General features: G+C 41.7%; 1 protein-coding gene across 15 annotated transcripts in view; it reads right to left on the reverse strand.

The window, feature by feature from the left end:
* Positions 1-21: 21 nt before the first annotated feature.
* rfx2 (regulatory factor X, 2 (influences HLA class II expression)) overlaps positions 22-26,997 on the reverse strand; it is a 28,965-nt gene continuing 1,989 nt past the window's right edge. For 3 of the 15 annotated variants that reach the window (XM_061778885.1, XM_061778887.1, XM_061778888.1), the window contains exons 2-18: positions 17,225-17,333; positions 16,701-16,802; positions 15,576-15,658; positions 15,078-15,345; positions 13,820-13,894; positions 12,478-12,659; positions 12,192-12,311; positions 11,815-11,933; positions 11,532-11,650; positions 8,509-8,621; positions 7,080-7,231; positions 6,850-6,947; positions 6,452-6,601; positions 6,156-6,364; positions 3,494-3,647; positions 3,377-3,419; positions 22-1,673 (exon numbers count right to left, since the gene is read on the reverse strand). In XM_061778885.1, the coding sequence (XP_061634869.1) occupies positions 1,558-1,673; positions 3,377-3,419; positions 3,494-3,647; positions 6,156-6,364; positions 6,452-6,601; positions 6,850-6,947; positions 7,080-7,231; positions 8,509-8,621; positions 11,532-11,650; positions 11,815-11,933; positions 12,192-12,311; positions 12,478-12,659; positions 13,820-13,894; positions 15,078-15,345; positions 15,576-15,658; positions 16,701-16,802; positions 17,225-17,332 (2,211 nt within the window). In that variant the 5' untranslated portion in view covers position 17,333 and the 3' untranslated portion in view covers positions 22-1,557. Of the gene's footprint in view, positions 1,674-3,376; positions 3,420-3,493; positions 3,648-6,155; positions 6,365-6,451; positions 6,602-6,849; positions 6,948-7,079; positions 7,232-8,508; positions 8,622-11,531; positions 11,651-11,814; positions 11,934-12,191; positions 12,312-12,477; positions 12,660-13,819; positions 13,895-15,077; positions 15,346-15,575; positions 15,659-16,700; positions 16,803-17,224; positions 17,334-22,532; positions 22,646-26,997 lie in introns of all 15 variants that reach the window. The other 12 variants (XM_061778893.1, XM_061778895.1, XM_061778886.1 and 9 more) reach the window with 11 other exon arrangements.

Genomic DNA, 26,997 nt, shown 5'->3' on the forward strand with positions numbered 1-26,997 from the left:
TGTTCCAAAAAGAGGATTAGATAAGTCTTTGGTTAACACCAGTTTATTATTATTACACGTTGTGACCAAGTACAAAATACGTCTGAATTAAGCAGTTTACCAAACCACCATGTGTCCTTGGCCTAAATAAAGGGGAGGTTTAAAATTACACAAAATAAGGGTTCAGTATACTGGCAAGAGGACCCAAATTTAGTTCAATAAAAAAGAAGAATCATAGGCCAAAGATCTAAAACAGTTTTAGAAAACATTCAAAACAACACCCAGAAATTAGCTTTTCCAACGCACTTGAAGGCAAATGACTGACAGGAACATAACTCAAAAAGCCTTAAATAAGTCAGTACAAGAGTGGAGGGGTGAAAAACTGAATCGAGTGAACACGAAGAGTAGTTCATCTAACTAAGAACTACTCTTCGTACATCAAACAAATGACTCACGCAGTCTATAGTCAGTTACAAAACACTTTGTTCAGATACAATGAGGAGAAATGAGGCCACAGAACACACATTTTCTACATCAGATAAAGATATACTGAATATATAATTTAGTGAAATGGTAATTCTACTGTAATCCCAAATGGGCCTCCTCGGCGCGGATGGTCTTCATCCCGCTGAAGATGCTGACTTGCTACGACAGGTCTGCAGTGGGCGGGCGGGCGGACACGAGAACTATTTACAGCTCACGCCATTGTGGATCAAACCTGTTACCTGTTACGTTATTTGAGCCCACTGGAACACACCCGAGAAATCTATTGAGGTAAACGGCGGTGACTCACCCCTCGGTTACCCAAATGGCACACAGGACTAGATCTGCTGCGAATGTATGGAAAGCCGTTTGAGCATTTATTCGCTATCCATCCAAAGGTCCATGTACTAGTATGCTCTTTGTCCTCACAAGTAAGAGGATTCAGCGCATTAGTAGAACAACTATTTTACTAGTAATGTTTTTTCCCCACAGTATTGCTTGTTGGCAGATCTAGTTCCATGTTGGTAGTTTGGATAACCACACCCCCTCTGGCCCCTCACACATAAAACTACAGTGGCCAAGTTTCTGAGGGTAAGGTCCTTTGGGTCCATCGGTTGCATGTTCATCTTTTTCATTTTGTGAGGTGCAGAGGCAACGAGGAATACACACACGCACACACCTCCACTTTCGCTGTGTGAAAGGTGCTCTGAATGAGGTTTGCAGACGATACATTCATAGTGCGGTCGAGGCACAGCTGAGGGACAGGCTGACATCTGCAGTGATGGAGTCCAAGTTAGCAATCTAAGGCACTCAAATGACACCATGGCACAGCTAATTGAAGTCAAACAAACCAAATTATAATAATAGAATTAAAACACATGAACACCGCACACACACAGTTACAAACCCCATGAAAAATGGACTGCACAAACTCATTCACAGTTGCACAAAACAAAAGGAGAATATCAGATGCGTGTTGTGAGTTGAGATTGCTGCTGAGGAGAAAAAAAGGCAGCGCTGTTAACGTTGCCACCAAATCGACCGGGGACAAATGTACATGAGCGGAGGACGCGCCGCTGGCCGAGCGGAACGCCCTCACATCTCCTGCAGAGGGTGGCTCATTTCGATGCGCTCCCGCTTGACGGCCGGCTCGCTCCGGGACACGTCGGCGTCGCTGCCCAGGTCGCTCATCTCGTCGGAGAAGGACACGTCTGACGGAGCGGAAAGGCTTCATTAAAATCACATTCACATCGTGAAACCCTCGTTTACATATCCAGCAAGGGTGCGAATGATGAATTGCAATACAGCAGGGGGGAACGCTACATACAGTACGGTGCAAAATTGGTTCACCATTTCATTTGCTGCATTAGCAATGCCATAATGACTTTATATTACAGGAATGTCACTTGGTAAAGCACATACAGTTCTCCTCTGCCAGGGCTAAACTAATGAAAGTGTGTGTGTGTGTGTGTGTGTGTGAAGGGGACAATAAAAGCACTATCTTTGTGTTTCTTTGTCCCAATATTCATCAAAAATATATTTCCTGTATCCGTACCTTTATCCAGATTGACACCATTTTTTTCCTTGTCTCATGCAGCACCCATTAAGAAGGTTTAGTGGGAATAGTTTTTGCGCAAATGTTTGGGTTTGTCCATAATCATTCTCTGATTATTCGGCATTTAGCAAATTTTGGTAATTCTAATTGGCCTAAAACAAGAAAAGGTTAGTCTGTTATCAGGTCAGACAGGAAGACAAAATGTCTGTTTTTGATATCCTTCCACAAGCTTCTTGTAATAGTTGGCAGACATTTTGTCCCATTCCTCCTCACAGAACAGATGTAACGGAGCGAAGTTTGTAGGCCAACTTGCTCCCACATGTCTTTTACGTAACGAAGCTCATCATGGCCAAACAGTTCAATTTGAGTTGTGCATTTGCAAACTGTAATCTCACTTTCTTTTGGAGTAATGGCTTCTTCATGGCAGAGTGGCCTTTCAGCCCATGGGGGTCAATTATAATTGTAATTGTAAACATGGTAATTGTTTTTTTTATTGTTAAATCCCAGAAATATGAAAACAATTAGTTGTAAAGTATTTTCAAAAAAGAAAGTAGATATATTTCTGCCCCCCTTTTGGTCCCTTGTGCACTGCTGGGTCAATATTTAATATACCATGTAGTTGTCCATCCATCCATTTTCTGTACCACTTTATCCTAACAAAGGGTTGTGGGCGTGCTGTAGCCTATCCCAGCTTTCTTCGGGCGGGAGGCGGGGTACACCCTGAACCGGTCGCGAGCCAATCACAGGGCACATAGAAAACAAACAACCATTCGCACTCACAGTCACACCTACGGGCAATTTAGAGTCTTCAATCAACCTACCACGCATGTTTTTGGGATGTGGGAGGAAACTCACCCAGGTACGGGGAGAACATACAAACTCCACACCAGGCTGGGCCGGGATTTGAACCCCAGCTCCCAGAACTGTGAGGCAGATGCGCTAACCAGTCCCAACCGTGCCGGCCCATGTAGTTGTAGATTATTAAAGGGGAGGGGGGGGGGGGGGAAACTAAAACGTACGAATTTATAATCAAAAGAAAAAGTCCATCCTAGACCTTCAGAGTTTTCAACTTTAAGGTCAATTCAACCCACAATATAACTAACAGCAGGTTTAACCGAATAGAGGAAAAACAACCAAATGAATGTGACATTCAAATATTATTAAAGGTCTCTCAATAATGTAAATGCTCAGCTGGGCCCGTGCTAAATGTTATCTGTCCGACTGTACAGCGGTATATATCAAAATGAATGCTATGAAAAATTTTCATAAAAACAGACTTTTGCACAGTACTGTATTTTTATACGGTAGTATTTATCTACTGTATATATATATATATATATATATATTTTTTTTTTTTACCTTTTTCCATGAGTGAAGGCATCATGGAACTCAGGTCACTGAACTGTAATTTAAGAGAAAGAGGACAGTGAGTGTGTGAACAAAGCAGATGTTAGCGTGAGCAAGAGTTTGCCACACCTCCCCCATGACAGCGATTGGCGTCTCTCCAGTTGCCTGAGCCACGCGGTGCTCCACCAGGTAGAACATGTACTCGTCGTACAGCAGGCGGATCAGGTGGAAGGAACCAAAACTGGCAGCGCTGCGCAGAGTCAGGTCTCTAATCACCATGGAGCTGTGGACCAAAGGATAGCACCAATTGATTAGTCATTACAGTGTCTCTGTGGTTGACCGCAGCATTGACACCAGCTCCCGCACTTCACGCTCAACCCCCTTCTTACTGTTTGTTTACTGTTATCTGCTGTAAAGTGTCTTGAGTATCCTGGAAAGCTCTATATAAAGTTTAATGTTTTATTATTATTATTACAACAAGTACAGTAGCTTTCTTCCATGAATTTAGAACATTTATGAGAGAAGATTTGGGGACAATGCATAACATCAGTTGACAATAGAGCTGCACGATTAATATTAATAATTAATAATATCAATATTGTAATCACGATTATTAATCACAATTATTCCTCATTTTAGGGAAAAATCTTTATTTTTATTTAACTACCTTTTAACAAACGACATGTAACAGTTGCATCTTTAAATAAGAATAAATGATTCAGAATAATTATAAATATATACCCCAAAAAACTGTACTTGACCATGGACTAACTGAATAAATGTGCTATTACAAAGTGCAATCATTAATTGCAACTTAATGGAAGAAAATACAGTCAATGCATAAAATGCAATAACATTAGGCTGGAAGCACCGACAAACGAAGTTGGGACATTGTGTTAAAACATAAATAAAAACAGAATACAATGATTTGCAAATCATGTTCAACCTATATTGAATTGAATACGCTACATAGACAAGATATTTAATGTTCAAACTGATCAACGTTATTGTTTTTAGCAAATAATCATTAACTGTAACACGTTCCAAAAAAGCTGGGACAGTTGGCAAAAAAGTTGAAAGTTGAGGAATGCTCACAAACACCATAGCCCCATAGCATCACAGATGCTGGCTTTTGAACGTTGCGTCCATAACAGTCCGGATGGTTCTTTTCCTCTTTGGCCCGGAGGACACGACGTCCACAATTTCCAAAAACAATTTGAAATGTGGACTCGTCGGACCACAGAACACTTTTCCACTTTTCATCAGTCCATCTTAGATGAGCTTAGAGAAGCCGGCGGCGTTTCTAGGTGTTGTTGATAAATGGCTTTTGCTTTGCATAGTGTGCCAGTTTCAAGTTGCACTTACGGAAGTAGCGCCGAACTGTATTTACTGACATTGGTTTTCTGAAGTGTTCCTGAGCCCATGTGGTGATATCCTTTACACATCGATGTTGGTTTTTGATGCAGTGCTGCCTGAGGGATCGAAGGTCACGGGCATTCAATGTTGGTTTTCGGCCTTGCCGCTTCCATGTAGTGATTTCTCCAGATTCTCTAAATTCCTCGCAATTGTACATTGAGGAACATTGTCCTTAAACTGTTCGACTATTTTCTCACGCACCTGTTCACAAAGAGGTGAACCTCACCCCATCTTTGCTGGTGAATGACTGAGCAATTCAGGGAAGCTCCTTTTATACCCAATCACGGCACCCACCTGTTCCCAATTAGCCTGTTCACCTGTGGGATGTTCCAAACGGGTGTCTGATGAGCATTCCTCAACTTTCGCAGTCTTTTTTGCCACCTGTCCCAGCTTTTTTGGAACGTGTTGCAGCCATAAAATTCAAAGTTAATGATTATTTGCTAAAAACAATAAACTTTATCAGTTTGAACATTACATATCTTGTCTTTGTAGTGTATTCAATTAAATATAGGTTGAACATGATTTGCAAATCATGGTATTCTGTTTTCTTTATGTTTATGTTTAGTCCAAACTTTATTGGAATTGGGGTTGTACTTTTTGGGGGGAAAATCCCCGTTAATACAGTAAATTGTCAAGGAAGGGTAAGTCTCTGTTGTTCTGCTTGATTCATCAGTCATGCACGGTCACAAGCTGCAAAGAACTCTACAGTTTTGATTTCCCTCTCTATTTAATTCAGGCGTTTTTTTTTTTTTTTTTTTTTTACTGCGGTCAGTCCAGGCAAAAGGTGGAAGTTAAGGCAGCCGCTACAACGATGTGGTGGTAGCGGCTGCTCGGTTGCGGGCAATGCTGCAAATGAAGCACTTTTCCTATGCAGCAGTAATAATAATGAAATAAATAAATAAATTCACCAACGATGAGGCTCATTTAATCGTTGCCGGCAAAATTGCGATCATGATTAAAATCCGTGTGTGTCTCGTTACATCTGGCGTAAATGTAACACAGCATTTCAGAAAGAGAACATCATGCCACATGATGGTGGTAGTGTGACGCTCTTGGGCTGCTCTGCTCCTTCAAGACCTGGACGACTCGTTGTGATTGATGGAACCATGAATTTGGCTCTTTACCAGAAAATGTCTATTCTTGGAAGATGATTTTTTTTCTTGAAAAAAAAAATATGAATTTAGTCTCATAATACAATGGGTTTTTCTCCTAGAAAAAAAATACTATTGTTGAAATATTAGGACTTTATAAAAAGATTTTTTCTCCTCAATAAAAATTGTAAGATAAACACCTTCCTTATTACTTTATGTTAGTGTTGTATGCTATTATTGTATTCATTTATTTTGAATACAACTGTTCTTGTAATGTACTATACCTGTAGAAGGACCATTTAAGCAGAAACTGCCGCGCTGCCTTGGGGAAGCTTGGGCTGCCCTGGTGGGGCTTGAGAACCAGAGAGACCACATTGTCCAGCCAAGTGGCCCACTGGTCCAGAGAACTCTGCTGCTGCAGGGTGACTTTAAAGTCCTGCTCCAGACGCTGAACCACGCTCTCGTCGCACTGACACACCCACGACGCCTGCTCCTGTTCCAACCGCGACGCACAACACAGTCAACAAGAGTGAAGCACACTGAGTGTTAAAACACTGACCATTAAGTAGCTGTCCACAACCTGCACGTTAGCAAAGTCGACCCGGTTGAGGTCGGACAGCATCTGGTTGATCTGTGAGGTGTTCTGGAGGACGGCGCGCGCTGCCTGGGCCAGGTGGTTCAGGCTGGTGTAACGTCTCAGCGTCTGCGCAAAGGCACTGACCACCGCAACCTACACACACACACACACACACACACACATACAGTTCAAATCATTTTAAACCGGGCCTGACATGTTTTCTTTGGTTGTCTCACCACATTATTGGTATCAGTCAACATGTATACAATTTGTTTCCTTATGCAAATACATTTCTTCAGACATTTTGGTCAAAAATGGCCTCACTATAGGAATTAGAACAGCGGCTGTTTCAGTGTAGGCCTGTAAAGTGAACGTGAACACAAAATTGGGTTTCCAGTCACCTTAGTGCGGATGATTTCTTGAGGAAAGCTGGTCATGGCGTTAGTCAGCCATCCCTCCAGACTCTTAGCAAAGTTCCTGATGGCCTGAGTGAGAGTGCCTGTAGGAAAACAACAGGTTGGGTAGAAAACCAGCTTGTTTCATTCACAGTAAGAGTGAAGTCATGGCAACCGACTGCAATAAAGATTCCTTAGTAATATGATGATAGAATATCTGAGGAGAATCTACTGACTGGGAACAGGACGTAGCACATCCGGGATCAGGATCTCCACCAAGGCCTGGTAGAGGATGTGATCACAGCTTCTCATCCATAGTCGAACTGGTTCATATTTACACAGATTTACCAGCTTCTCTCTAGGCAGCACACCCTCCAGTTCGTCATCACTGCACGCAAATGAGACAAAACATTCCAGGTTAACAATGAAGATATGACATGTGGTCAAATTTGAACATCATCATAGTTTGTGGTTTGGTGAAAACCATTAAGATCTGATGTTGACAAGTTGAAATGATTTCACACTTTCTGTAAAAACCGGCATTTTTTTCCCCTTTGTCCTGTGTCACTGTTCTGTACCAACAAGAAATGGGAGGAGTAACGCTGGCACGACAATTTTCTTCCTTTGGCAGTAATATCAGTCAGTGGTGGAACAGAGGCACGACAGCATCTGTGTGTAAGAGGATGTGGCAGCGACCGTAACGTACTGGGAAGCTCATCACCCGAGACTCACTTCTCCCGCAATAGAACATTTCATAATGAACTGAACTGAGGACTAAAAAAATAACTTCTTTGGGGTTGCGGTTTATTTTATTTTCATTTTCATCAAAACAATCTTAATGATGGAGGGGGCCACAATTTTTCATCAGTACTACCAGAAGACCACATCGCGCACTTACTGACCAGATGTATGGAAAAAAAGCCATTTTAAAATAACATGTACAGTACATGTACAAATACATGTAGAGTATAAAAGATCCACACTTCAACAACAAAGGGTTTGAAGCAAACAACAAAATAACCACGTGATTTTTTTAATTCCAGTACAAAGGGCTGTCATGCACAAAAATTTGCATTCAAAGATGGCACAAAACTGCTTGACAGGAACCCAACATTCAGTGATTTTGTGCATTTTTTCACAAAAATCAAATCACAAAATTTTTTTATATTATACTGTTTGCGCTGAAAGTCATTCCAAATCCCCAAAATATGAGGCCTACACGAACTTTGCAGTTGTGTGCATTACAGTAACCGCCTGATCATTTCTGTTGTATGCTAAGCTAAACTAAGCTAAGCTAAGCGTTACCTGTCATCTCACCAGATTTGTAAAATGCTAGTGTGCTCTTCCTGTTAATAGTGCAAAACAGTCTCCGTCTCCAAGAGCCTCCGTTTGCCTTGTGGGACTCAACCTATAAACTGCTTCCCAGCACGGTGGACGACTGGTTAACACATCTGCCTCACAGTTCTGGGGACCGGGGTTCATCCAGGAGTATAGTTTAGGGTTGTTTCTTTAAATTATTTTAATCAGGTTGAGGTTTATAACTCAGCCCTTGGAAATGTTCTCGCTGTTAAAGGGTCCCTGGCTCCAAAGGTTTGAAAACCCCTATTTAAAAAAAAATAAATAAATAAAAATTTCAAGCCTTGCTCTTCCTGTGTGCGCTCTTACCTGTTGGGGATGGTGGTGCTCCCGTCACTTGATGGTGCTGTTGAGCACCAAAAGGTCTGCCAGAGTTTCTCAATGTAGTGGAACTGGAGGTTCATCACCACATCCAGAGTGGCCTGCAGGGAGGGGAGGAGGAAGAGAAGAGAAGAGGAGAGGGAGTGAGGGCGGGCGGGGAAACATTGAGAGGTGAACCATGGCAACCAGACACACAACACAGATCCTACAGGCAGCTCCCGCTCACTGTGGGCCCCGGGTGGTTCCATGGCGAGCCAGCGGCAACGTAGCACATCAATCATGGGCACCATCCCTAAAGGTCACGCTTAGGTTTCATCTCTACTTCAAATTTCAGCTGCATTTCCACACATTTCTGTGCCAGTGGCAACGTCACGTTTCCTACATATGTGTACATCTTGAAGCCAAAAATGAACACAGAATGTAATGTACAGTGGAGCCTGGTATTAAATTAACTTAAATGGGACACATAAGGAACTTAGGACAAGTGGAATCCCGCATCACCACAAATTTATACATCCAAAATGACAAGCCTCAGATAGAATAAACAGCAATAGATAAAGTAATCTTTTTGCTGAGCTGTTATATAACACAGCAGATCTTGTTAATACATTGGCAACAGTACAATGAATGTGTTAAGAGTCTCTCTGTCTCTCTCTCAGTGTGTGTGTGTCTGCATGTGTGCGTGTGTGACTGCCTGCCGCTGGTTCTTTTTACACAGCAGTGTAGGCTTCGATCGCAAGCTATGTTTTCACGATGACTTAGCCGTCACCATGGCAACCTTGTTTACGGTCGCCCCCAGCAACGGGTCAAACACAGAACTCCAAAACAAAACGGAGAATTCCCCATCTCCCTTTGAACAAGCGCATAGTTTCTGGCTTCACGGGGAAAACAACATGCCTTAAAAAGAAAGACAAAATCATACTAAGGAGCAAAAAGACATGATCACATTCGTGGCCATGGTTTGAATATGTTCCGTGGCATAGATCCTAATGTAACTGTACACACTTCAACACATTTTATTAAACAGCTACAGTCAATCTCTCTCTACTCTGCAGGGAAAAAACAATACGGTTTCAAATGAACATTTATCGCCCTGTAACTAAAGGCAGATAAAGAGTAGCCTCTGCTAATGAGATAACAGGTCATGGTTGGCTCCAAATGAAGGGAACCAAGTCAGCAGCATGAACATTCAACACACTGGAGGCAAGAAGCGCTGTGAGAGCGGCAGACAAAGGCGAAAGGCCGCGAGCCTGTCCGCAGACAAGGCAACACAAAGGCCCATGGGGGGGGGCCACCACAAAGACACCAAGATATCCAGCCAGCACACAGAAAGGTTAATTGGCATGTCTTGAAAGCTGCCCGTGGAAGAAAAGAAGACTGCAACAAAGGGAGCATGGGGAGGATGGACGAGGGGAGGCCGGTGATAATGCGATAAAGCACTTGGCTGCTTTAATCACACAAGCTCCTGTCTGTAAAGCCCCCTGATTGTAATGTTTCTTATTATTTCCCTTTTCATCCTATGGTGGAAGCTAATTCACAAATTCATGACTGAAGCCCTCAAGTGAATTATGCAATCATATGATGTCTGACAAAGCTAACAGAGCAGACACCTGGTCATGCATTGCTTTGCCATTTAACACTAAATCATCCACCCATCCATTTTCCTCACAAGGGTCGTGGGGGTGCTGGAGCCTATCCCAGCTATCTTCGGGCAGGAGGCGGGGTACACCCTGAACTGGTTGCCAGCCAATCGCAGGGCACACATAAACAAACAACCATTCGCCCTCACATTCACACCTACGGGCAATTTAGAGTCTTCAATCAACCTAGAATGCATGTTTTTGGGATGTGGGAGGAAACCGGAGTGCCAGGAGAAAACCCACGCAGGTACGGGGAGAACATGCAAACTCCACACAGGCGGGGCCGGGATTTGAACCCCGGTCCTCAGAACCGTGAGGCTGACGCTCTAACCAGTCGGCCACCGTACCTACTAAATCATTTAGTAGGAAAAAAATGCTTTACTCTGCCGCTCTGGAATCAAATATTAGGTTAAAGAAATACAGCCGCCATAATGATTATGCAGCATGACAGCTATGCAGTAATGACACAATCAGCCGACCTTTACACTCTCAGCATCATTTCAAACATGTTATTCAGTCTGCCATCAGGCGTGTGTTATTGTGCTGAAAAAGACAAACTGAAACAACAACAAAAAGGAACATTTGCCTCTTAGCACCAAAAAACATTTCCCATGTACCTTAGCAGATGTGGTGGTTTGTAGTACAAAGTAAAGAATACTCTAAACTATACTACGGAAAGTCATTTGTGTTGTCAGTCGAGCCAAAAAGATGAAGCGTAAAAATTTACATTGCGTTAATCAGATGTCTCACTGCTGCTCAGGGATGCTTAAGATCAACAAATTTCACTGTGCATTGTGCCAAATAAAGTACCTTTACCGCTACACTATATTAAGGGTTCTGACTTACTGGGATTTTGACAGTAGACATGACAACCACTTAATGCTATTCTGAGCCACCATCAGCAATCGCAAATTGAACTAGGACCTACAAGGATATCAGAAGAGGGATAAAATCAGTCAATTTGAAGAGTTGTCAGGCGCTACATCACTTGAAAACACTTGGTGGAGGGCATTTGTTTGTTGTTAATTTCCGATTCTATGAGCAGAGTACATGCATGTGTAATCACAATACAAACAAGGTTAAAGTTGCGTGGGAGCCAAGCCCCCACAAAGCGCACCAGAGTAAGACACTCAATTCATTGATCGGTGGGGGGTCTTTTATTCATTCCGTTCCCAAAAACTGTTTGCTCATTCCCCAACTGGCTGAACATAACATACTTTGTAAGGAGTGAAGTTGTAAATGTCAGTGTTTGTTGTTTTAAAAAGCTCTTGTCCTTGCAAAATATGTATTGTGGCTTGAAAGATTATTGTTTAAAAAGAGTCCGAACGTAAAGGTCTACAGAAGATGTGAAGATGCATGGCCGTCACCTACCTCGCAGTGGTCTCTGTAGAGGGTCTGCAGCTTCTTGATGTCGTTCATACTGATGCGCTCCGGTGGAGGCTGAGTGCCCACGTTGGGAGCGGGAAACTCCGGCAAGCTGTGGGCTGTGTCTGCACGAAGCACGTACGTTGACAGGTCATCACTTGTTTCTCTCAAACATGCATGGTTACAGATTGGAAATAAGTAAGATTTTAAACTAATGGAAATGCTTGTGTGTATGTATACGCCAAACATAATACCGTAGGGAGAAACATAAATCTTCTCATGCACTGACCGATGTACTGTTGGTGGTGTTGGCTCTGAGCTGCAACAGATTGTTCCGGAGTGTTGTTACAGTGAGAGTTCACACACAGGTTGTCAGGCATTCCATCCACCTTCTGCAGAGGTTTGAACCTACACAGACAGGAAAGGGCAGGGTATTGGTTTGATAAAAATGGACGTCACAGTTGATGATTCCTGTTTTAGAATAAAACCAGAGCATGGAAGAAGCAGAAGTATAAACAAAAGAGGAAAAGAACTGATTGATAAACATCTCAAGCCTCAGATTACAGATATGAAAGAAACACTTCAAGAAAATGAACCATAATCACTGAAAAAAAATTAACCGGGGAGCGGTAAATTTGAGCAAGATGGAGAGCTAAGAATGGTGACCTTTGTTTCTGATGGACAGGCTGCTGCCTCATAGCCATGTACTGGGTGTCCTCTTGCAGCCGGTTTAGTGGAGAGTCTGGCTTCACCCGGATGCCATAATAATGATACTTTGAGTTGCCTCTGGAACATTCAAAAGGCAGAAAGCATGTCATCAGAGTAATCACAGTCATTAGCATGTCGCTAATGCCCATAAGCATCGTCATACTCGTTACATCGCTAAGAGCTACTTGATTAACGTTATCAGGAGCTTCGGCATAACAGGGGAAGGACAAACTTCAAGTCGTACCTGGTTCCAAGACGCCGGGTCCTGAGACCCATGAAGACGGAGCGAATGAGCTTGCCAAAGGAGGCTGCGTTGACCGGATCCAGTTTCTGTTCTTGGCAATGCCTCAAGTAATGGTTATAGAGGGAGCACCGGGGCAGGCTCACACCCTCAGCGGTTTCGTAGTTGTCCAGCAGCCACTGAAGCTAAACATACACACAACACAGAATCACAATCAACCGATGGAGCAAGTCTGCAACGTAGAGGAGCAGTGGCTCTTGTCCTCTCACAACAAAGACACACACACACAAACACACACACACACACGGCAAAGGAAACATTTACATATTTTACAGGTCGTAACACCACAAACACCTCACCTAAAATATTAGCTCACCATCTGCACCCATCAAGTCACTGAAGGTCAGCTGCACGTGTGACTACACAACAGCAGTACTTTGTGTGAACATAAACTATTCATATTCACATGCCTAGACCAAGACAGCAGATGTAGTCTGAGGACGTTTCTCTGTGTTTGATATATTGACGGAGAAGAATCAGATCCTGGTGATCTGATCATTCAGACCATGGTGACTTGAGTGATCTTCAGTTGAATGTCATCAAGAGCTGCCTAACTGAAACACACTGAAACAGTGAAAACATTCTAAATTTTAATTAAACGCAAGTTGTTGCTCTGGCAAATGTATCTTGTATACGCTGTATCCTAACGTGCACTACTTTTTGTTGCTTTTAGCAATAATATTGCCTGGATTGTGTGTATCTTGGCGGTCCAGAGGCACATTCATATTATGTTATAACAATTATACTGTCTGTGAAAATATTATATGCACTGTGTCATCAGAAGGACTACTTACTACTCAGCCTTGTATACATAGATGAGCTTAGAGCTTTACACATCACAAAACAACATTTGGCAGTTGTGATTTGTCTGGAAAAGCACAGACTCACTGGTGCAATGCAACACACCCATTTAATGATCGGCTAAATGTGTCCAAGTTGTCTAAGCGTGCTTCAGCATGAAGGGCCAAGAAGCGCTGACTGTTCTGAGCCTGAATTAATCATTCTTTCACATTAAACATGAATATTTAGGGGATATGTACATCCAACAAATCCATGCAGAGTGCAGTGTAAAGTATTTTTGAAAGTGACAGCAAATGAAAGCAGATCAGGGATTAACAATATTGGGACAACAATGCATGACAGCGGGACAGTGTTGTGTCAGTCGAGCTATAGCAGTAGGTGGTGTGTTCAACTTTGCAAACACAGTAAAAGCACACCACCTACAGGATCAGCCACCGACCCCACCCCTCGTGTCGCTTTCAAAGAAACTTCCAGATGGACTTACATGGCTGTTGAGCAGGCTGCTTTTGTGACTTGCAATTCCTTCAGACTTTTGGAGGTTTTCAATCGCCATTTCAAGCTAAAGAAAGAAGGAGCATGCAAAAAAAGTTGGACACAGAAGGGGGAGGAGGCAAAAGAGAAAGATACATTTTTTTTAAAAGTCAGAAATAAGCAGAAGTACATTAAAACACCAAAAAAAAGATAAAGGAAATAAGACTGTTAGCAAGCAGCCAGATCTCTGCATTTCCATTCAAATCAGTCAGTGTTACCGCCAAAACCATTAATGCCACACACAAGCATGCAAATCAAGGGACCTAGAGTTTAGTTAGGTCTGGCTGGCAGTCAGAAATGTATTCAAATAGGACCCACAAATACAGGCACAGGTCATGTCAAGCTCAGAGACAATAGGTCAGCAGGGCCACCCCCCAAGTCCCACAACTTATCAAACAATGCCTCTGGAACACAACAACTCTGGCAAAATAAGAACCCGAATACACTGACATCCTGTATGGAACTGTTTGCAGAATGCATTAAGTGATTTTATCTTTGATTGGTAAAGTGATAGGGACATTCATTTGAGCTGGAGGAGGAAATTAAGTCCCAAAGAAAAGACGTGCTACTGCAGCCAACAGGAGACATAGAAGAAAAAGAAAAAAAAGAGGAGGCATCGTTCCAAGCCCTAAGAATGTTCCCGAGGGCTCCTGGCCAAATGGTAATGAGCCCCAGGGGTTGCTTTGTTTCGCAGGGCGCTCAAGTGCCTGTGAAAACCTCTGAAACAAGGCATGCCTGAATTATTCAAGCCAGTGTCCCGGTTTTACAGGCTGTCTTAAAGTCCTGCTCCACTGCAGAGCCGGATGGCCCAACTATAGCTGCTGTAACATTTGTAATCGTAGGACCAGGATATTCTGCCTCTGTCTGTGTCGCATGTGGTCATCGGGATGCTGCAGGTGTTTAGAGACTTTTTGGGGGACCTTCTCGAGTGACTGTATGTTGCTCCACCCAGCTGTCCCAATCGAATAGAGGAGTTCCCCCATATCCACGATGTGGCTTTGCGGCTTGCCATTTAGTCAAGTGGTCAACATTGTGGCTAAAATGTGTCACGTAATAATTATGTGGTGACGCAATGGCCACCTACGTGCCAATTCCCTCGCACCACTCTGCTCGCATTATAATTTGCTTGAATACCAGCAAGTTCTTCATGTTATTATTATCACACTGGTATGGAAAGAGTGCAACAAGAAAGTTGGATATGTGTTGCTCACCATGGCTGAAGAGGAGCGAGAGGAGTGTGATATATGGTTGCGGTTTCCTTCCATGTTTCCTCCATGGATCAAATAGGTGCTGCCGCTGGAGATGATATGGCTGCTGCTTACATCCATGGCAATGCCCACCATGCTATGAGGCGGCACCCCACCACTGGCAGAGGAGACAACGGTGGCGACGTGAGCTCCACCGGCCTGCGAGTCAAAGTACGACCCCCCGCTGCTCTGACCGTACAACTGAGCCTCTGGGTTGTAGTAGGCCGTGCGACTGTGAGGAATCACTGTGATTAGCATGCAGCGAGGACATTCACTCATGATAAAAATTGTAAACGCCAATTGAGTTTTAGAGTCAGGCCAAGAAGTAAATGTGACTGGATGGTTCAGTGCTAACTACACTACAGCGGCATGATGATATTGTACTATCATGTATGACTTGCTGGTATTTATTTAAAGTATAATACTTTTGCTATAAATGTGAAATGCTGTAACGATGCTTACATTGTTCCATTAGTGTAAACAGCCTCTCCACCTTCCCCTACATAGTGTACCTGGGATGGATAGACATGTTGTGACTGCTGGACCTACAAAGAATGAACACAAATTCAAAGCAGGGCAATTTTAAACCGTGATTTAGTTTTTCAAAAAACACAAAACAAAGACACCCTGGAAAGTGTCAAGCACCCAGTGTCTGCTTTTAGGCAATTATAGTATAATAGTGGAAAAAGTGTGTCCACCATTTTTTGTTATTGAATCTATCATCTGATATCAAAAGGAACCTTATTTGGTCTCATGTGAAAGTGTCAATTAAAAATCAACTTTCAAGTGGAAAATCAAACAGTTACAATGGTTAGAATCGAAACAAAAAAGGTGTTGCTAGTGTCCTGCCCCCCAAAGCAGCTGCTCATCTATCTGGTGTCCTAACAGTGACTGCGATACCCAAAAGACAAAGAAACCCGTTTGTCTCCTCATAGGTGGAGGAAGTAACAGCGAAATTCATGCAAGCAGCTCTGCGGGGAAATATGTAAGCGCCATTGTGTGAAAAGCTAGTCACAAAACTTAGAATACTCACTTACTTAACTACGTGTGCAAAAATGTGCAGCTAAGCCTGAGACGATGTCTGTTAGTGTAGTGTGGACAAAAAAGGTGGCAGCTATAGAATTGTGCAGCCAGCATGCCAAGATCCTGGTCATAACACAAATATCCCTACTGATTCCCAATGAGAGCATTTAATAAGAAGCGTGGTGCAAAGACACAGGCAGTGGGCCAGGCTCAGCCAGAGAAACACTTGAGAGCATAGGATGCTAGAGTAATTATTCAGCTTTAATCAGCAGCTTTCAGTTAATGATTGACTGCTAGGCCATTATCAGAACAATATATGTACTCAATATGTATTCTCACGGTCTGTTATTGCTTAACCTGAATGTAAATTATGAACTCAATTTGACACAGACAATAATAATAATAATAATAATAATAATAAACTGATGTTTTACACAGCCGATATTTAATATTTATAATTGTCTTTTGACTTTGCTGATTAAGAAAGTAAGGCTCAGTATCAGAGGCTTAAGGACCAAGGGGTATGTGTTGTTCACATGTTCACAGCACTGTATATGTACGTACAGTACTGTGTACCTGCGGAGAAACCTGTTGAGCCCTGGATACTGAAAGCTGCTGTACTTGTCCTCCCTTCTGAACTGAGCCTGTGGCTTGTACCAGCGCTCTCTGTGTAGATACAAGACATATCTCCATTACAAAGGGATGCATGTATTATAACACAAATGGTCATATTACCACCAACAGATTCCATTCCTTGAAAATAAGCGTTGACAGAAATCCCTTATGCAAACAGCTGAGATGGGGACGAGGATTAAATTTACTGAACAGTACATAAACCCATGTTATGCTCTTTTAGCAACGTATCAGTTGTGTGTATGTTTTAGTGAGGTGGTGTCTCATTATGGCATGGTGATTAAGATTTATTCAATTCAAAAAATGTAGGTGTGACAGCTTGGGTTGAAATTTGGAAACACCCTGAAAAAACATTCTAATTTACCAACAGGGGATTATAGATCATTTACTACAACAAAAGGAGTGGCCTGGATTTCAAAATAATCGATAAGAGACCAGTCGCTTTAGCATCCTACCTGTTGGGAGGCTGGGACAGGTTGTACCACAGGCGCCTGGGCTGATGATGACGTCCGCAACGCTGCCACGCTGGGCGAAGTGTCGGAACCGCCCTCAGAGCTCTGCATGCTGGTTTGTTAGCAAGGCCAGGATCAAGCATGAGAAGAGAAAATAAAGGAGTTGGAGAACTAAAATGAAAAGAATTCATGAAACAAAAACACTTTTCACAGGTAAATATATCACCAGTCACTGCAGTCCACTTTCTTTAGGCTACAGGCAAGCACTGGCTGTGTGTCCACTGATTTCTGTACATGAACAAGTAACTCCACGACGCATAATAACGTACTACGGCGTGTTTTTCTTTGTTTAACCAATTAATAATGTTTAATAATTGAATTTTACAAGCGTGTCACTATGATGTCACACTATTTACATGGATGACAGCTATCGAAACCCCCTCAATACAACCAAGGTACAAACTCTTGGCTTTAACAAAAAATGGTAGCATTGAGAGATGGGACTATTCTGTTCTTGGGGGAGCTTGTGGTTCACCACTTTCAGCTGATATAACGAGGCTCAGCCTTAGCCTTCATCACGAGCAAAACAAGCAGCTCAATTACACTATAGACTTGTTTTAAATCTGCAAACAGTAGAGACTCAGGCAGGTATTTTACAGTAAAAATAAAAATGTTTCTTTAAGGAAGGAAAGCTTCCTAATGACCAAACCAAGACGAGCCACTCAACTTTCCTTTGGCTAATAATGTGCACTGCAAGTAAAAGAAAACAACGTGACACAAAGTCTCACCCCAAAAAAAGGTAAGGTGGGGGGGAAAGTGTGGGTAAGGGGGGCTATGAGATGATCTGAATGACAAGCGGGAATGGGGGGGAAAACAAAAACTTCCCCTCAGAAAAAGTATGATGAAAGGGATGAAATGAAACAGGTCTGCAGGTCCGAGTAGGGCCCTGACGATATCCCGTGCTTGTTTAGAACGAAAGATACTCTCTAAGGGCCCAAATAATCCAGCTGATGTGAGGAAATTCCTCAATGCTTTGCAAACCTATTTTGGTTGCCATGGTGAGGAATCCATGGCAACCACCCTCAACTCAAACCTCTCCTGCCTCCCCGTTCAGCCCTTACCCCCAGCAACCAACCTCCCCCTGTCTTGCGCAAGAACTTTGGAGTGTGACTGCAAAGAGCTGAGTGGGGGAGGAAGGCGGAGGGTGGGTTGCTTTCATTTAGCGAGCAACATTAAAAGACGGTTGGACAATGTGCTGTGTAGGTTGATGGAAGAACATCAATAACTAACACAACTACGCTGAGATAAATCATAACACACAATAAGAACATGACAAGAAAAACAACACTTAGGCTGTGATAATCAAGCTCAAAAGCAACAGGTGCAACCACTCATGCTGCTAAGCTTTATCTGGACCAAATTAACTTACTGGGGCTTCAAAATTCTAACTACTCACCTTGTGATTTCAGTTCAACCATCTGAAACAACACAATCTTCCTGCAGCCACTGTGCCATATAAAATTATCTAATTGTGCATTTGAATTTCATCCATAAATGGCATGTGTGGCAGAGGAAGCACAAATCCAACATGGGCAACCTCAAGATACCAAGTCGAAAACAAACAGCCATCAACCAGCGCAGAGGCCCTGTTGATTCAGGCTTTAGTAGATTTTGTTTTCTTTCAGTACAAAGCATCATATACCAATGGTTGTCTCAAGATTCTTTTTGAAATGAGAACATAAGAGTCAACATCACTAGAAGGTGCCTTTGAGACTTCCCCATTTCACCCGAAAAAAGTTTAGATTGTCCATTGAACTTCATATTCACTGTATTATGTAGATGTTATGGTGTTAGAAATGCACATTGGTCAAGCTACCATGCCAAGAAAAAAATACTTTAAGCAGACAATGTTAATGCAAACAGCAAAATATGTGAGCTTGCTGATAGGATGGACAATGACAGGGTGGACATTTTTGGATAATGTCGGTCAATGAGCACATGGTGGCCCTTCGCTTAGAAACATGATTCAGTTAGCAAGCTGTGTACTGTTTAATAAATATATTTCCAATGTCTGAAAGGTTTTCATATGCATTAATATTTTATTATGACAGAGTGGTCATGATGAAAATTACAAAAGTGTATGTACTCTGCAACCACAGTATACCCACTTTTTCACCCTCCATGAGTCCTGTTAAAGTTTGAATTGTCGGAAAAATTTTAATCCTGCCTGCATGCAACAACAAAGACAAAATGTTGGTAGTAATGTCAGTGAAAATGTCAGAGGGTTTCTTCAAGGGGCAGTTACTCCATAATGACAGGGTGGACATCAATTTCATGCAAAATGTTCAGTATGATCATGAAAATAGAATATCAAATATACATGATCAAAATGACAAATTGATTCAGTATCATTTTCCCAATGATTATACAGACTGGAGTTAGCAGAGCAGTGTGTGGGACAAGCCAAAATCTCATACATACAATTAAAAAAAAAATTATAAAATGAAGGAAACACATTTTAAGAGACTTATGTGTGAAATGTTTGGCCACTTATAATAAGAACTCAGCTCAGAGTTTTCATTATTGTGCTACATTTTCATGATTGCGTAGTGATATTGACCCATTTACAATGTGTGGGGGGAAAAATCCTTAGCACTGTCTACTTTCTTAAATAAATAAATATATAAATATCATTATAATTAAACAATGAGATGACACAGACACTGCAGAAACTACAATAACCAACAAACAAGGAGGACCTAAAACAAAGTGTCCATGCCAGTGATAATCCACAGAATCTCAGCACAGTACTTTCCAACAGTCAGAAATGAGTGGAGTGGAAGTATGTCTTCTTCAAGACAGAAAACAATACATGATGTGGGTGTGCCACCTCTGGCTTTTCCGCAAGAACAAGCCATGACTAACAGACTGAAAGAGTATGTTGAAATAAATGTGTGTGTGTGCGCCTGTGTGTGTGTCTGTGCGTGTGTGTGCGTGTGCTGCATGCGTGCATGTCTGTTCTGATATTCATAACAACATCACAGTCGGTCTAATGCTTGGTATTAACGCCCCAATTAGCAACTTTATATCAAAGTCTTTACTGACACATTTATTTTATGTAGCAATCGTCCGAAAAATGGCAATATTTTAAGTAAAAAGCTGCACTTCTTGTTCAGCATTCTAGGGAATGGAATTTGTCAAAAGAGTGTCAGCCAAGTTCTAAATATACTCCCAACAAAACTCCAGTTACACATCTTCAAATCTGTAATCCCGCCCCACCCAAAATATATATTTTTTAAATACAATCACTAAAGCCTTAAAAGCGGATTGGCTCGTTTCATGGTTTTAAAAATCCATTAAAGTGCTGGATTTCATAGGCATAATGAAGTGCATCAAATTGCTGAGTTTAAAAAAGGAAAATGGAATTAGGGCAGAGGGGGTCTCTCTCTATTTGGTGTCACAGAAGGTGAAAATTCACACAAACTTCCCAGCAGCAGCTCTAAAACACAAAAGTACAAAACTGCAGGAGATGGAGACCATGACAGCAAATTGCTACTCTGGACACCCTGCTGTTTGGGGCGAGACCTCATCGCCTCCAGCCCAGAGACACCTCCTCTTCACATAAAAGCACAAGCGGCTTTTCTCGGTACATCTGTAAGCCTTGTTCCTGCCACTACTATATGACAACTTTACAAAACAATGTCTTACGAGAGTTACCAGTTTTAAAAGCTGCTCTAAAAAAAAAAAAAAAAAAACTACTTTAGAAAGGCCTACAAAAGGTGACTTATTCTGCAGCCTCTAATGCAGACAGGATTTAAACATGTGCCTGTGTCAGTTCAAACTTTAACAGGACTCAATCAGAGAAAAACACATACAGATGTTCAATTAAATAAAGGCACTCACAGTCTTGGCTTGTGTTTGCACTGGCTCACATTGTTTGCAGAGCAACAACCGTTGCTAGTGGCAACAACGTCCACTCCCGTTTCCAGGAGCCTGTTGCCATGCAACCAACAGAATACTTCCCAAACCAAACAATCCCTCCCCCCCCCACACACACACTTGATCCCACTATCTCACACTAATTAGAAACATAACAATAAACACTATGTAAGCTATTAATTTCAGACACTGGGGAACACAGAGCTATTCCTGGGGTGCTATTATTAAAAAATGTGGAGACTTTGTGCTGCTTTAGACTTGAGTAAGAAGACAGGATGAGGAGCTCTCTTTGGTGGTCAGTGGCAGGAAGGAGGAATGTTTAAATCATCAAGTGTAAAACAGTCTATTCTTCAAGGTTGCTTTCCATTCATGCCAACTGAAAACAAACCCAAGCCAAGTCAGATCTTTCCAAACTTGCGCGAAGAGAGAATAGTCAAACGGCTTGAGGAGTTTGTTGTTTTTGTTTAAACAGAAACAGCCACTTGTTGAAAATGAATACAGACATCAATGGAGGGCATGAAGAGACAGCCGACATGTTTAGTACAAGCACAATGAACATGCGCAACAGGTTGCCGGTGAAGAGGTAATGTATTTGGGAATTCCATGTAGTCATTCAATAACTTTCTATGTAAATCAGCTGGGGCCTGCAAGTGAGCGCTTTGATTTCCTGAAATGACACACGCACACGCGCTTACACAAAAAGGGTGCATTGAGATGACGGAGATTTCCACAACAGACGCTGGTCTTCAAGCAGTCTCATTAATTCATGGCTAATCCAATCGCAGTGGCTCTTCGGAGTGCAGATGGCAGAGGAGAGAGTCAGTTTGAGCTAAGCACACACCCCCCCCCCCCCCCCCCCCCGCCCCCCTCGCCCCCATCTTCTCCTTTCACCTCCCCACCTCAGGTCATCAGCAAAGCAACCTGTACACTCCGTCACCATGCGCACTGCAAGCCTGACAGTCACAGCCAGATCAAACTGTTGCTATGGCGACAGTGCGTTTGCCCAAGCTCTACATTAGCAACTTCCTCCCCCAACGCTGTACCTCTTCTAACCCTTTCCAGATTTCTATTACGACTACCCTGTCAACCCACTAGACCACGCCCACCTCGTTCTCACTACTGAACATATTGCGATAAATATTGGAGCGTGGCAAACCTGAGACTGGGGGAAAAAATTGTGCAATCACTATTCGGAACCACAAAGTCTGTTGTTGCCCACACAAATATATTTCCCAAAAAACTTTCTAACTTACTTATAAATGATAATTCAATAAAAAATTTAACTGTGTGCAACACTCATCAACATTAACAGGAAGCACATTCAATCCAAGATTAAATACACAGAACATTTCCAACACAAGTTGTTGCTCACCAGATGTTCCAGATGGCCACTAAGCGCTAAATGATAAGAGTCCACACACTGGTATTGAAGCCATGGTTCGTGCTCAAGCCACAGTCTGAGAAGACGCCAGTGTTTGAAATCACCTGAGACAAGATATATTTTACATCACATCTCACATAAAACGCAATGAGCTAATTAATGTTTACCATCCAAACAATGTAAATATATTTTCTAATCCATCCTCAGTCAGAAACCAACATTTAGTTAATTCCCCTCACAAGTTACAAAAAAACTTACATAGATCATTGCTTTTGCATGGGAATATAAATTGATTAGTTACCCTCCATGGGTGAGGTTAGGTACCAGACCCCCGCGATCAGTGGAAACCAGCGATATGGAATAAATAGGGTATCTATTTAAATACACTCTAGGCATGTTTTTACAGCATTTACGGCAACATATTTTTAAAACAATACAAACACATTCAAACAGAGGGCGCAAGAGCAATGGATGAGACAAAAATATTGTATAAACGGTATAAAAAAAATACAGTAACATCTCACAATTGTTACAACACAAAAACAATCTGCGATATAGCAGGACCGCAATTGAGTGAACCGCTATATAGTGGGGATTCACTTTATACACTCCATATTGGGTGGGTTTTCGCCGGGTACTCCCGCTTCCTCCGACATTTAATAAATGTGCACCTTAGGTTAAATGAAAACTTGCCCATTAGTGTGAATATGAGCCCGAACGGTTGTTTGTCAATGTGCGCCCTGCAATTGGCTGGCAACCAGTCCAGCGTGTACCCTATTTCCCAGTCAAGTCAGGTGGGATAGGCTTCAGCCCAACTTCGACTCTAATGAGGACAAGCAGTATTGAAACTGGATGGATGGATATACAATTTACATAAACTACATAAAAAGACTTTTTTCCCTCCCTATCTGACATGAAAAAGAATAAACTTTTCCTATTTTGGGTCAATTAGGATTACCGAAATTATTTATATTTGCTAAATGCCAGAATAATGAGAGGAGGACATTTTTGGGACAAGTTTTCATAACTTTCTTGGTTGTTCAAAGTCAGAGGTTTTCATTAGTATTTTTTTTACCATTGCCTTTCAACTGTATGACCTGGGTGACACGCTTTGGATATCCTTCCAGAAGCTTCTCACAAAAGTTGGCAGGAATTGTGGCCCATACCTCCTGACAGAACTCGTGCAACTGAGCAAAGTTTGTAGGCCATTTAGCTCGCACATAGCCTTTCAGGTCTGCCCATAAATGTTCAATAGGATTGAGATCAGGGCTATACAATGTCCACTCCAAAACATTTACCTTGTTATCCTTAAACCACTATGTAACAAGTTTGGCAGGGTCATTGTCAATTACGAAGACCCTTTTACACTCAAGCTTTAACTAGCTGGTTTATGTCTTGAGATGTTGCTTAACTATTTCCACATAATTTTATTTGGGATGGTGTTTTCATGCTTGCAAGCTTCCCTCTTTTTCCTCCAAACGTACAATGCGCATTATATGGCCATAAAATTAATTTTTTGTTTTGTCAGACCACAGGACGTCTCAAAAAATGGAGGTCTTTGTCCCAGTGTGCATTTGCAAAATGTAATCTGTCTTCGTTCTTTTGGAGTAACGGCTTCTTTGTGGCGGAGTGGCCTTTTAGCCCATGTCAGTACAGTACATCTTTACTTGTTTTTTGTTTTTGATTTTGCTTTTGTCCTTGGGTTAATATGCACAATTCCTACCAGAGAGCTTTCATCGCTGGGCACAGAACACATCTCCTTCCTGAGCGGCATGATGGATAGACATTCCCATGGTGTGGGAATTATATTTGCATATAATATTTGGAACAGATGAACCTGGCACCTTCAGGCATCTGGAAATTGCAGCCAAGGATGAACCAGCCGATATATATATTCATTAATTATTCAATTAAATTGACACAACAGCAATATTCACAAATGTACACTCCTATTAATATTTGCACAATATATATATTGTTTGTCAATATGTGCCCTGGGATTGGCTGGCAACCCGCCCAGTCTGGCATTTAGCAAATAGAAATAATCCTGGTAATCCTAATTGACCTAAAACAGGAAATGTTTAGTCTAATTTCATGTCAGAAAGTGAGAATAAAAAGTGTATGTCTTTTTATATAGTGTATGTGAACATCTGGTTTGAACGGCATTATTGCCTGTTTTAGAAGAACATTTGTGGGAGTAATAGAAAAAGAACGGTATACACCCTATAAGGGCAACCTATAACTGATGTTTACAAAGTAGGAGATGGTCACTTCTGCCTTGGTTCCCAAATAAATGCCCCCATGAAAGAGTTCCTGAAGCACAGCAGAATTTGAAAACAATTGTTGGGTCTACTTGTTGGCAAGAGCGCTTACGCTTTGGATTACTTTGTTGCTAGTTTTGAAGCCAAATACACATTTCCCAACAAAGCACAAAGTCCATCGAAGAAAGGAAAAGTGAGGAAAGAATGGGGGGCTCCAGTTATCCCTGTCAGAAGGAGGGGGAGGTACTGGTCATTGTAATGCAAATGTCACTGCCTTCTCTGCTGTTTCTGGCAGGAAATTTAATTAGCAGTTGTGTAGCCACGATACAAACAGGTGGAATGTAAAGAATGCTCCTGATGACACATGCGCACATAGGAGAAAAATACTAAAAACATTTCATTTCACAACCAGTTTCAACTTGTTGCCACAGCATATGTACCAATCAGTGCTAACGTTTCTTTGGCATATGACAAGATGTGCTGCTTTGTATCCTAGCAACGAAAGCCCACAATGATTTACAAAATCACTCCAATCCTGTCGACTCAACTTGTCCCACTGATTCTTTAGAGACTATCACATTAATTAAAAACCTTCCCTATGGTGAACCTGCCACATTAACACACCCAAACAGTACTATTAATTTCCACTTAATAAGCCCCACGAGGTATTCTCTGCTCTGATTTCAGGACATGCTTTTTACTTCGGTTATGGGAAGGCCCATTAAACAAAGCTCATATCAGACAGCAAAGGGTGCAAAACAGGCAAATGCAATGTTGTGTTATTATGATCAAGCGCATACAGCAGCAATGACACTGACTTCATGTCTGTAAACTGGAGAGTGGACCGAGCACTTCTCCCTGGGGCTGCGGCGGGCCTCATCAAGATCAGCTAAATACAGCATCAGCGAACACACACACACAGATCATGTGACCAAAAGCTGTGACAGGTCACCCACTGTCCAAGAGACCACTGCAGCTGTCCTCCTGAGAGCTACGCTTTACAACACACATTGGTCTGAACAGCATGCACACTTTCACAAAAAAAGGGTAATAACAGGTACAGAGAAGGTACATAACTGCCTGCAAATTAGAGTGGTTTTCAATGTGAAATGTACAAAAGAATGCTACAGCTTCAGGACATACACATGGTGAAGTAGAGTTTAGAAGTAATCTGCTTTAAAAAAGTAACAAAATTGTGCAGTACGTTCATCATCAGTGCAAAGACATAGATCAACGACAGGCTACATTCCATTTAGTTTAATTGTCCCATTGAAGTGCCTTTTCTTTGTGGCCTGCCTCTGCAAGCATGAAGTATGCAATTTCACCACATAGCGAGATGAAAATAACCTGATTAAACCACTGCCACTGAAAAGAATAACATTTTGCATTCCGCTTTCTTTCCTTGAATTTGGTGTATTTGTGTGTCAAGTTGCCATGTAAACATAACATTGTCACTCACACATTGGGGTTTGGGGTCTTGACTTTCTTTGCAACCAGTTTTTGGGAGGGTTATTTGACATATCAAATAGTAAAAAGTTAGGTTTTCTGACATCTTCTTCAAATTTAGTTCCTGAACATTTTCAAACAAAATACAGTGCAAAAAGTCATACAATTTGAAGTTCAAACAAAACCTTCCACGGAAAAAAGCATGCTGCAATAGTAAATCAAACCTTTTCAACCAACATTATTTGTCCAGCAAAACTCAATGAAGGAAAAAGTGTAATGATAACTAAGTGTAAATGGAACTTACTGCAAAATAGGTAAGTGTATGGGTACTTAGTACGATGGAAAATGCAATTAAATATCAATTAATTACACTAATCAGATGCTTTGTAAATACAGATTATAGTACACAAAACATATTAATACGAACAGTGGTATGCAAACACCTTCCTCTTCCCTCGCCATTACATGTCTGTCAGGGTGAGTAGTTTATTGCTTGGAAATTAGAAATACTAAAAAGATTTTCTGTTTTCTTTTATCTGGTTGAATATAACTGCAGTTATTATTGTGTTTAATAATTAATTATATATTAACAAAGCTTATGCCATAAAAAAAGTAATTACTTACCGTCATTTGAGTTTGTAGGAATACACAATTGAAAGTTTGACTCAAGTGATTATGCAGAGCGGGGCTTAATTAGATACACTTTCATGCTGCAAAGATTCTTCTTGATGCTTCAGTGGTAAGTAGCA

This window comes from Phyllopteryx taeniolatus, chromosome 7 (assembly GCF_024500385.1).
Source record: "Phyllopteryx taeniolatus isolate TA_2022b chromosome 7, UOR_Ptae_1.2, whole genome shotgun sequence".
In the NCBI taxonomy this organism is placed as follows: domain Eukaryota; kingdom Metazoa; phylum Chordata; class Actinopteri; order Syngnathiformes; family Syngnathidae; genus Phyllopteryx; species Phyllopteryx taeniolatus.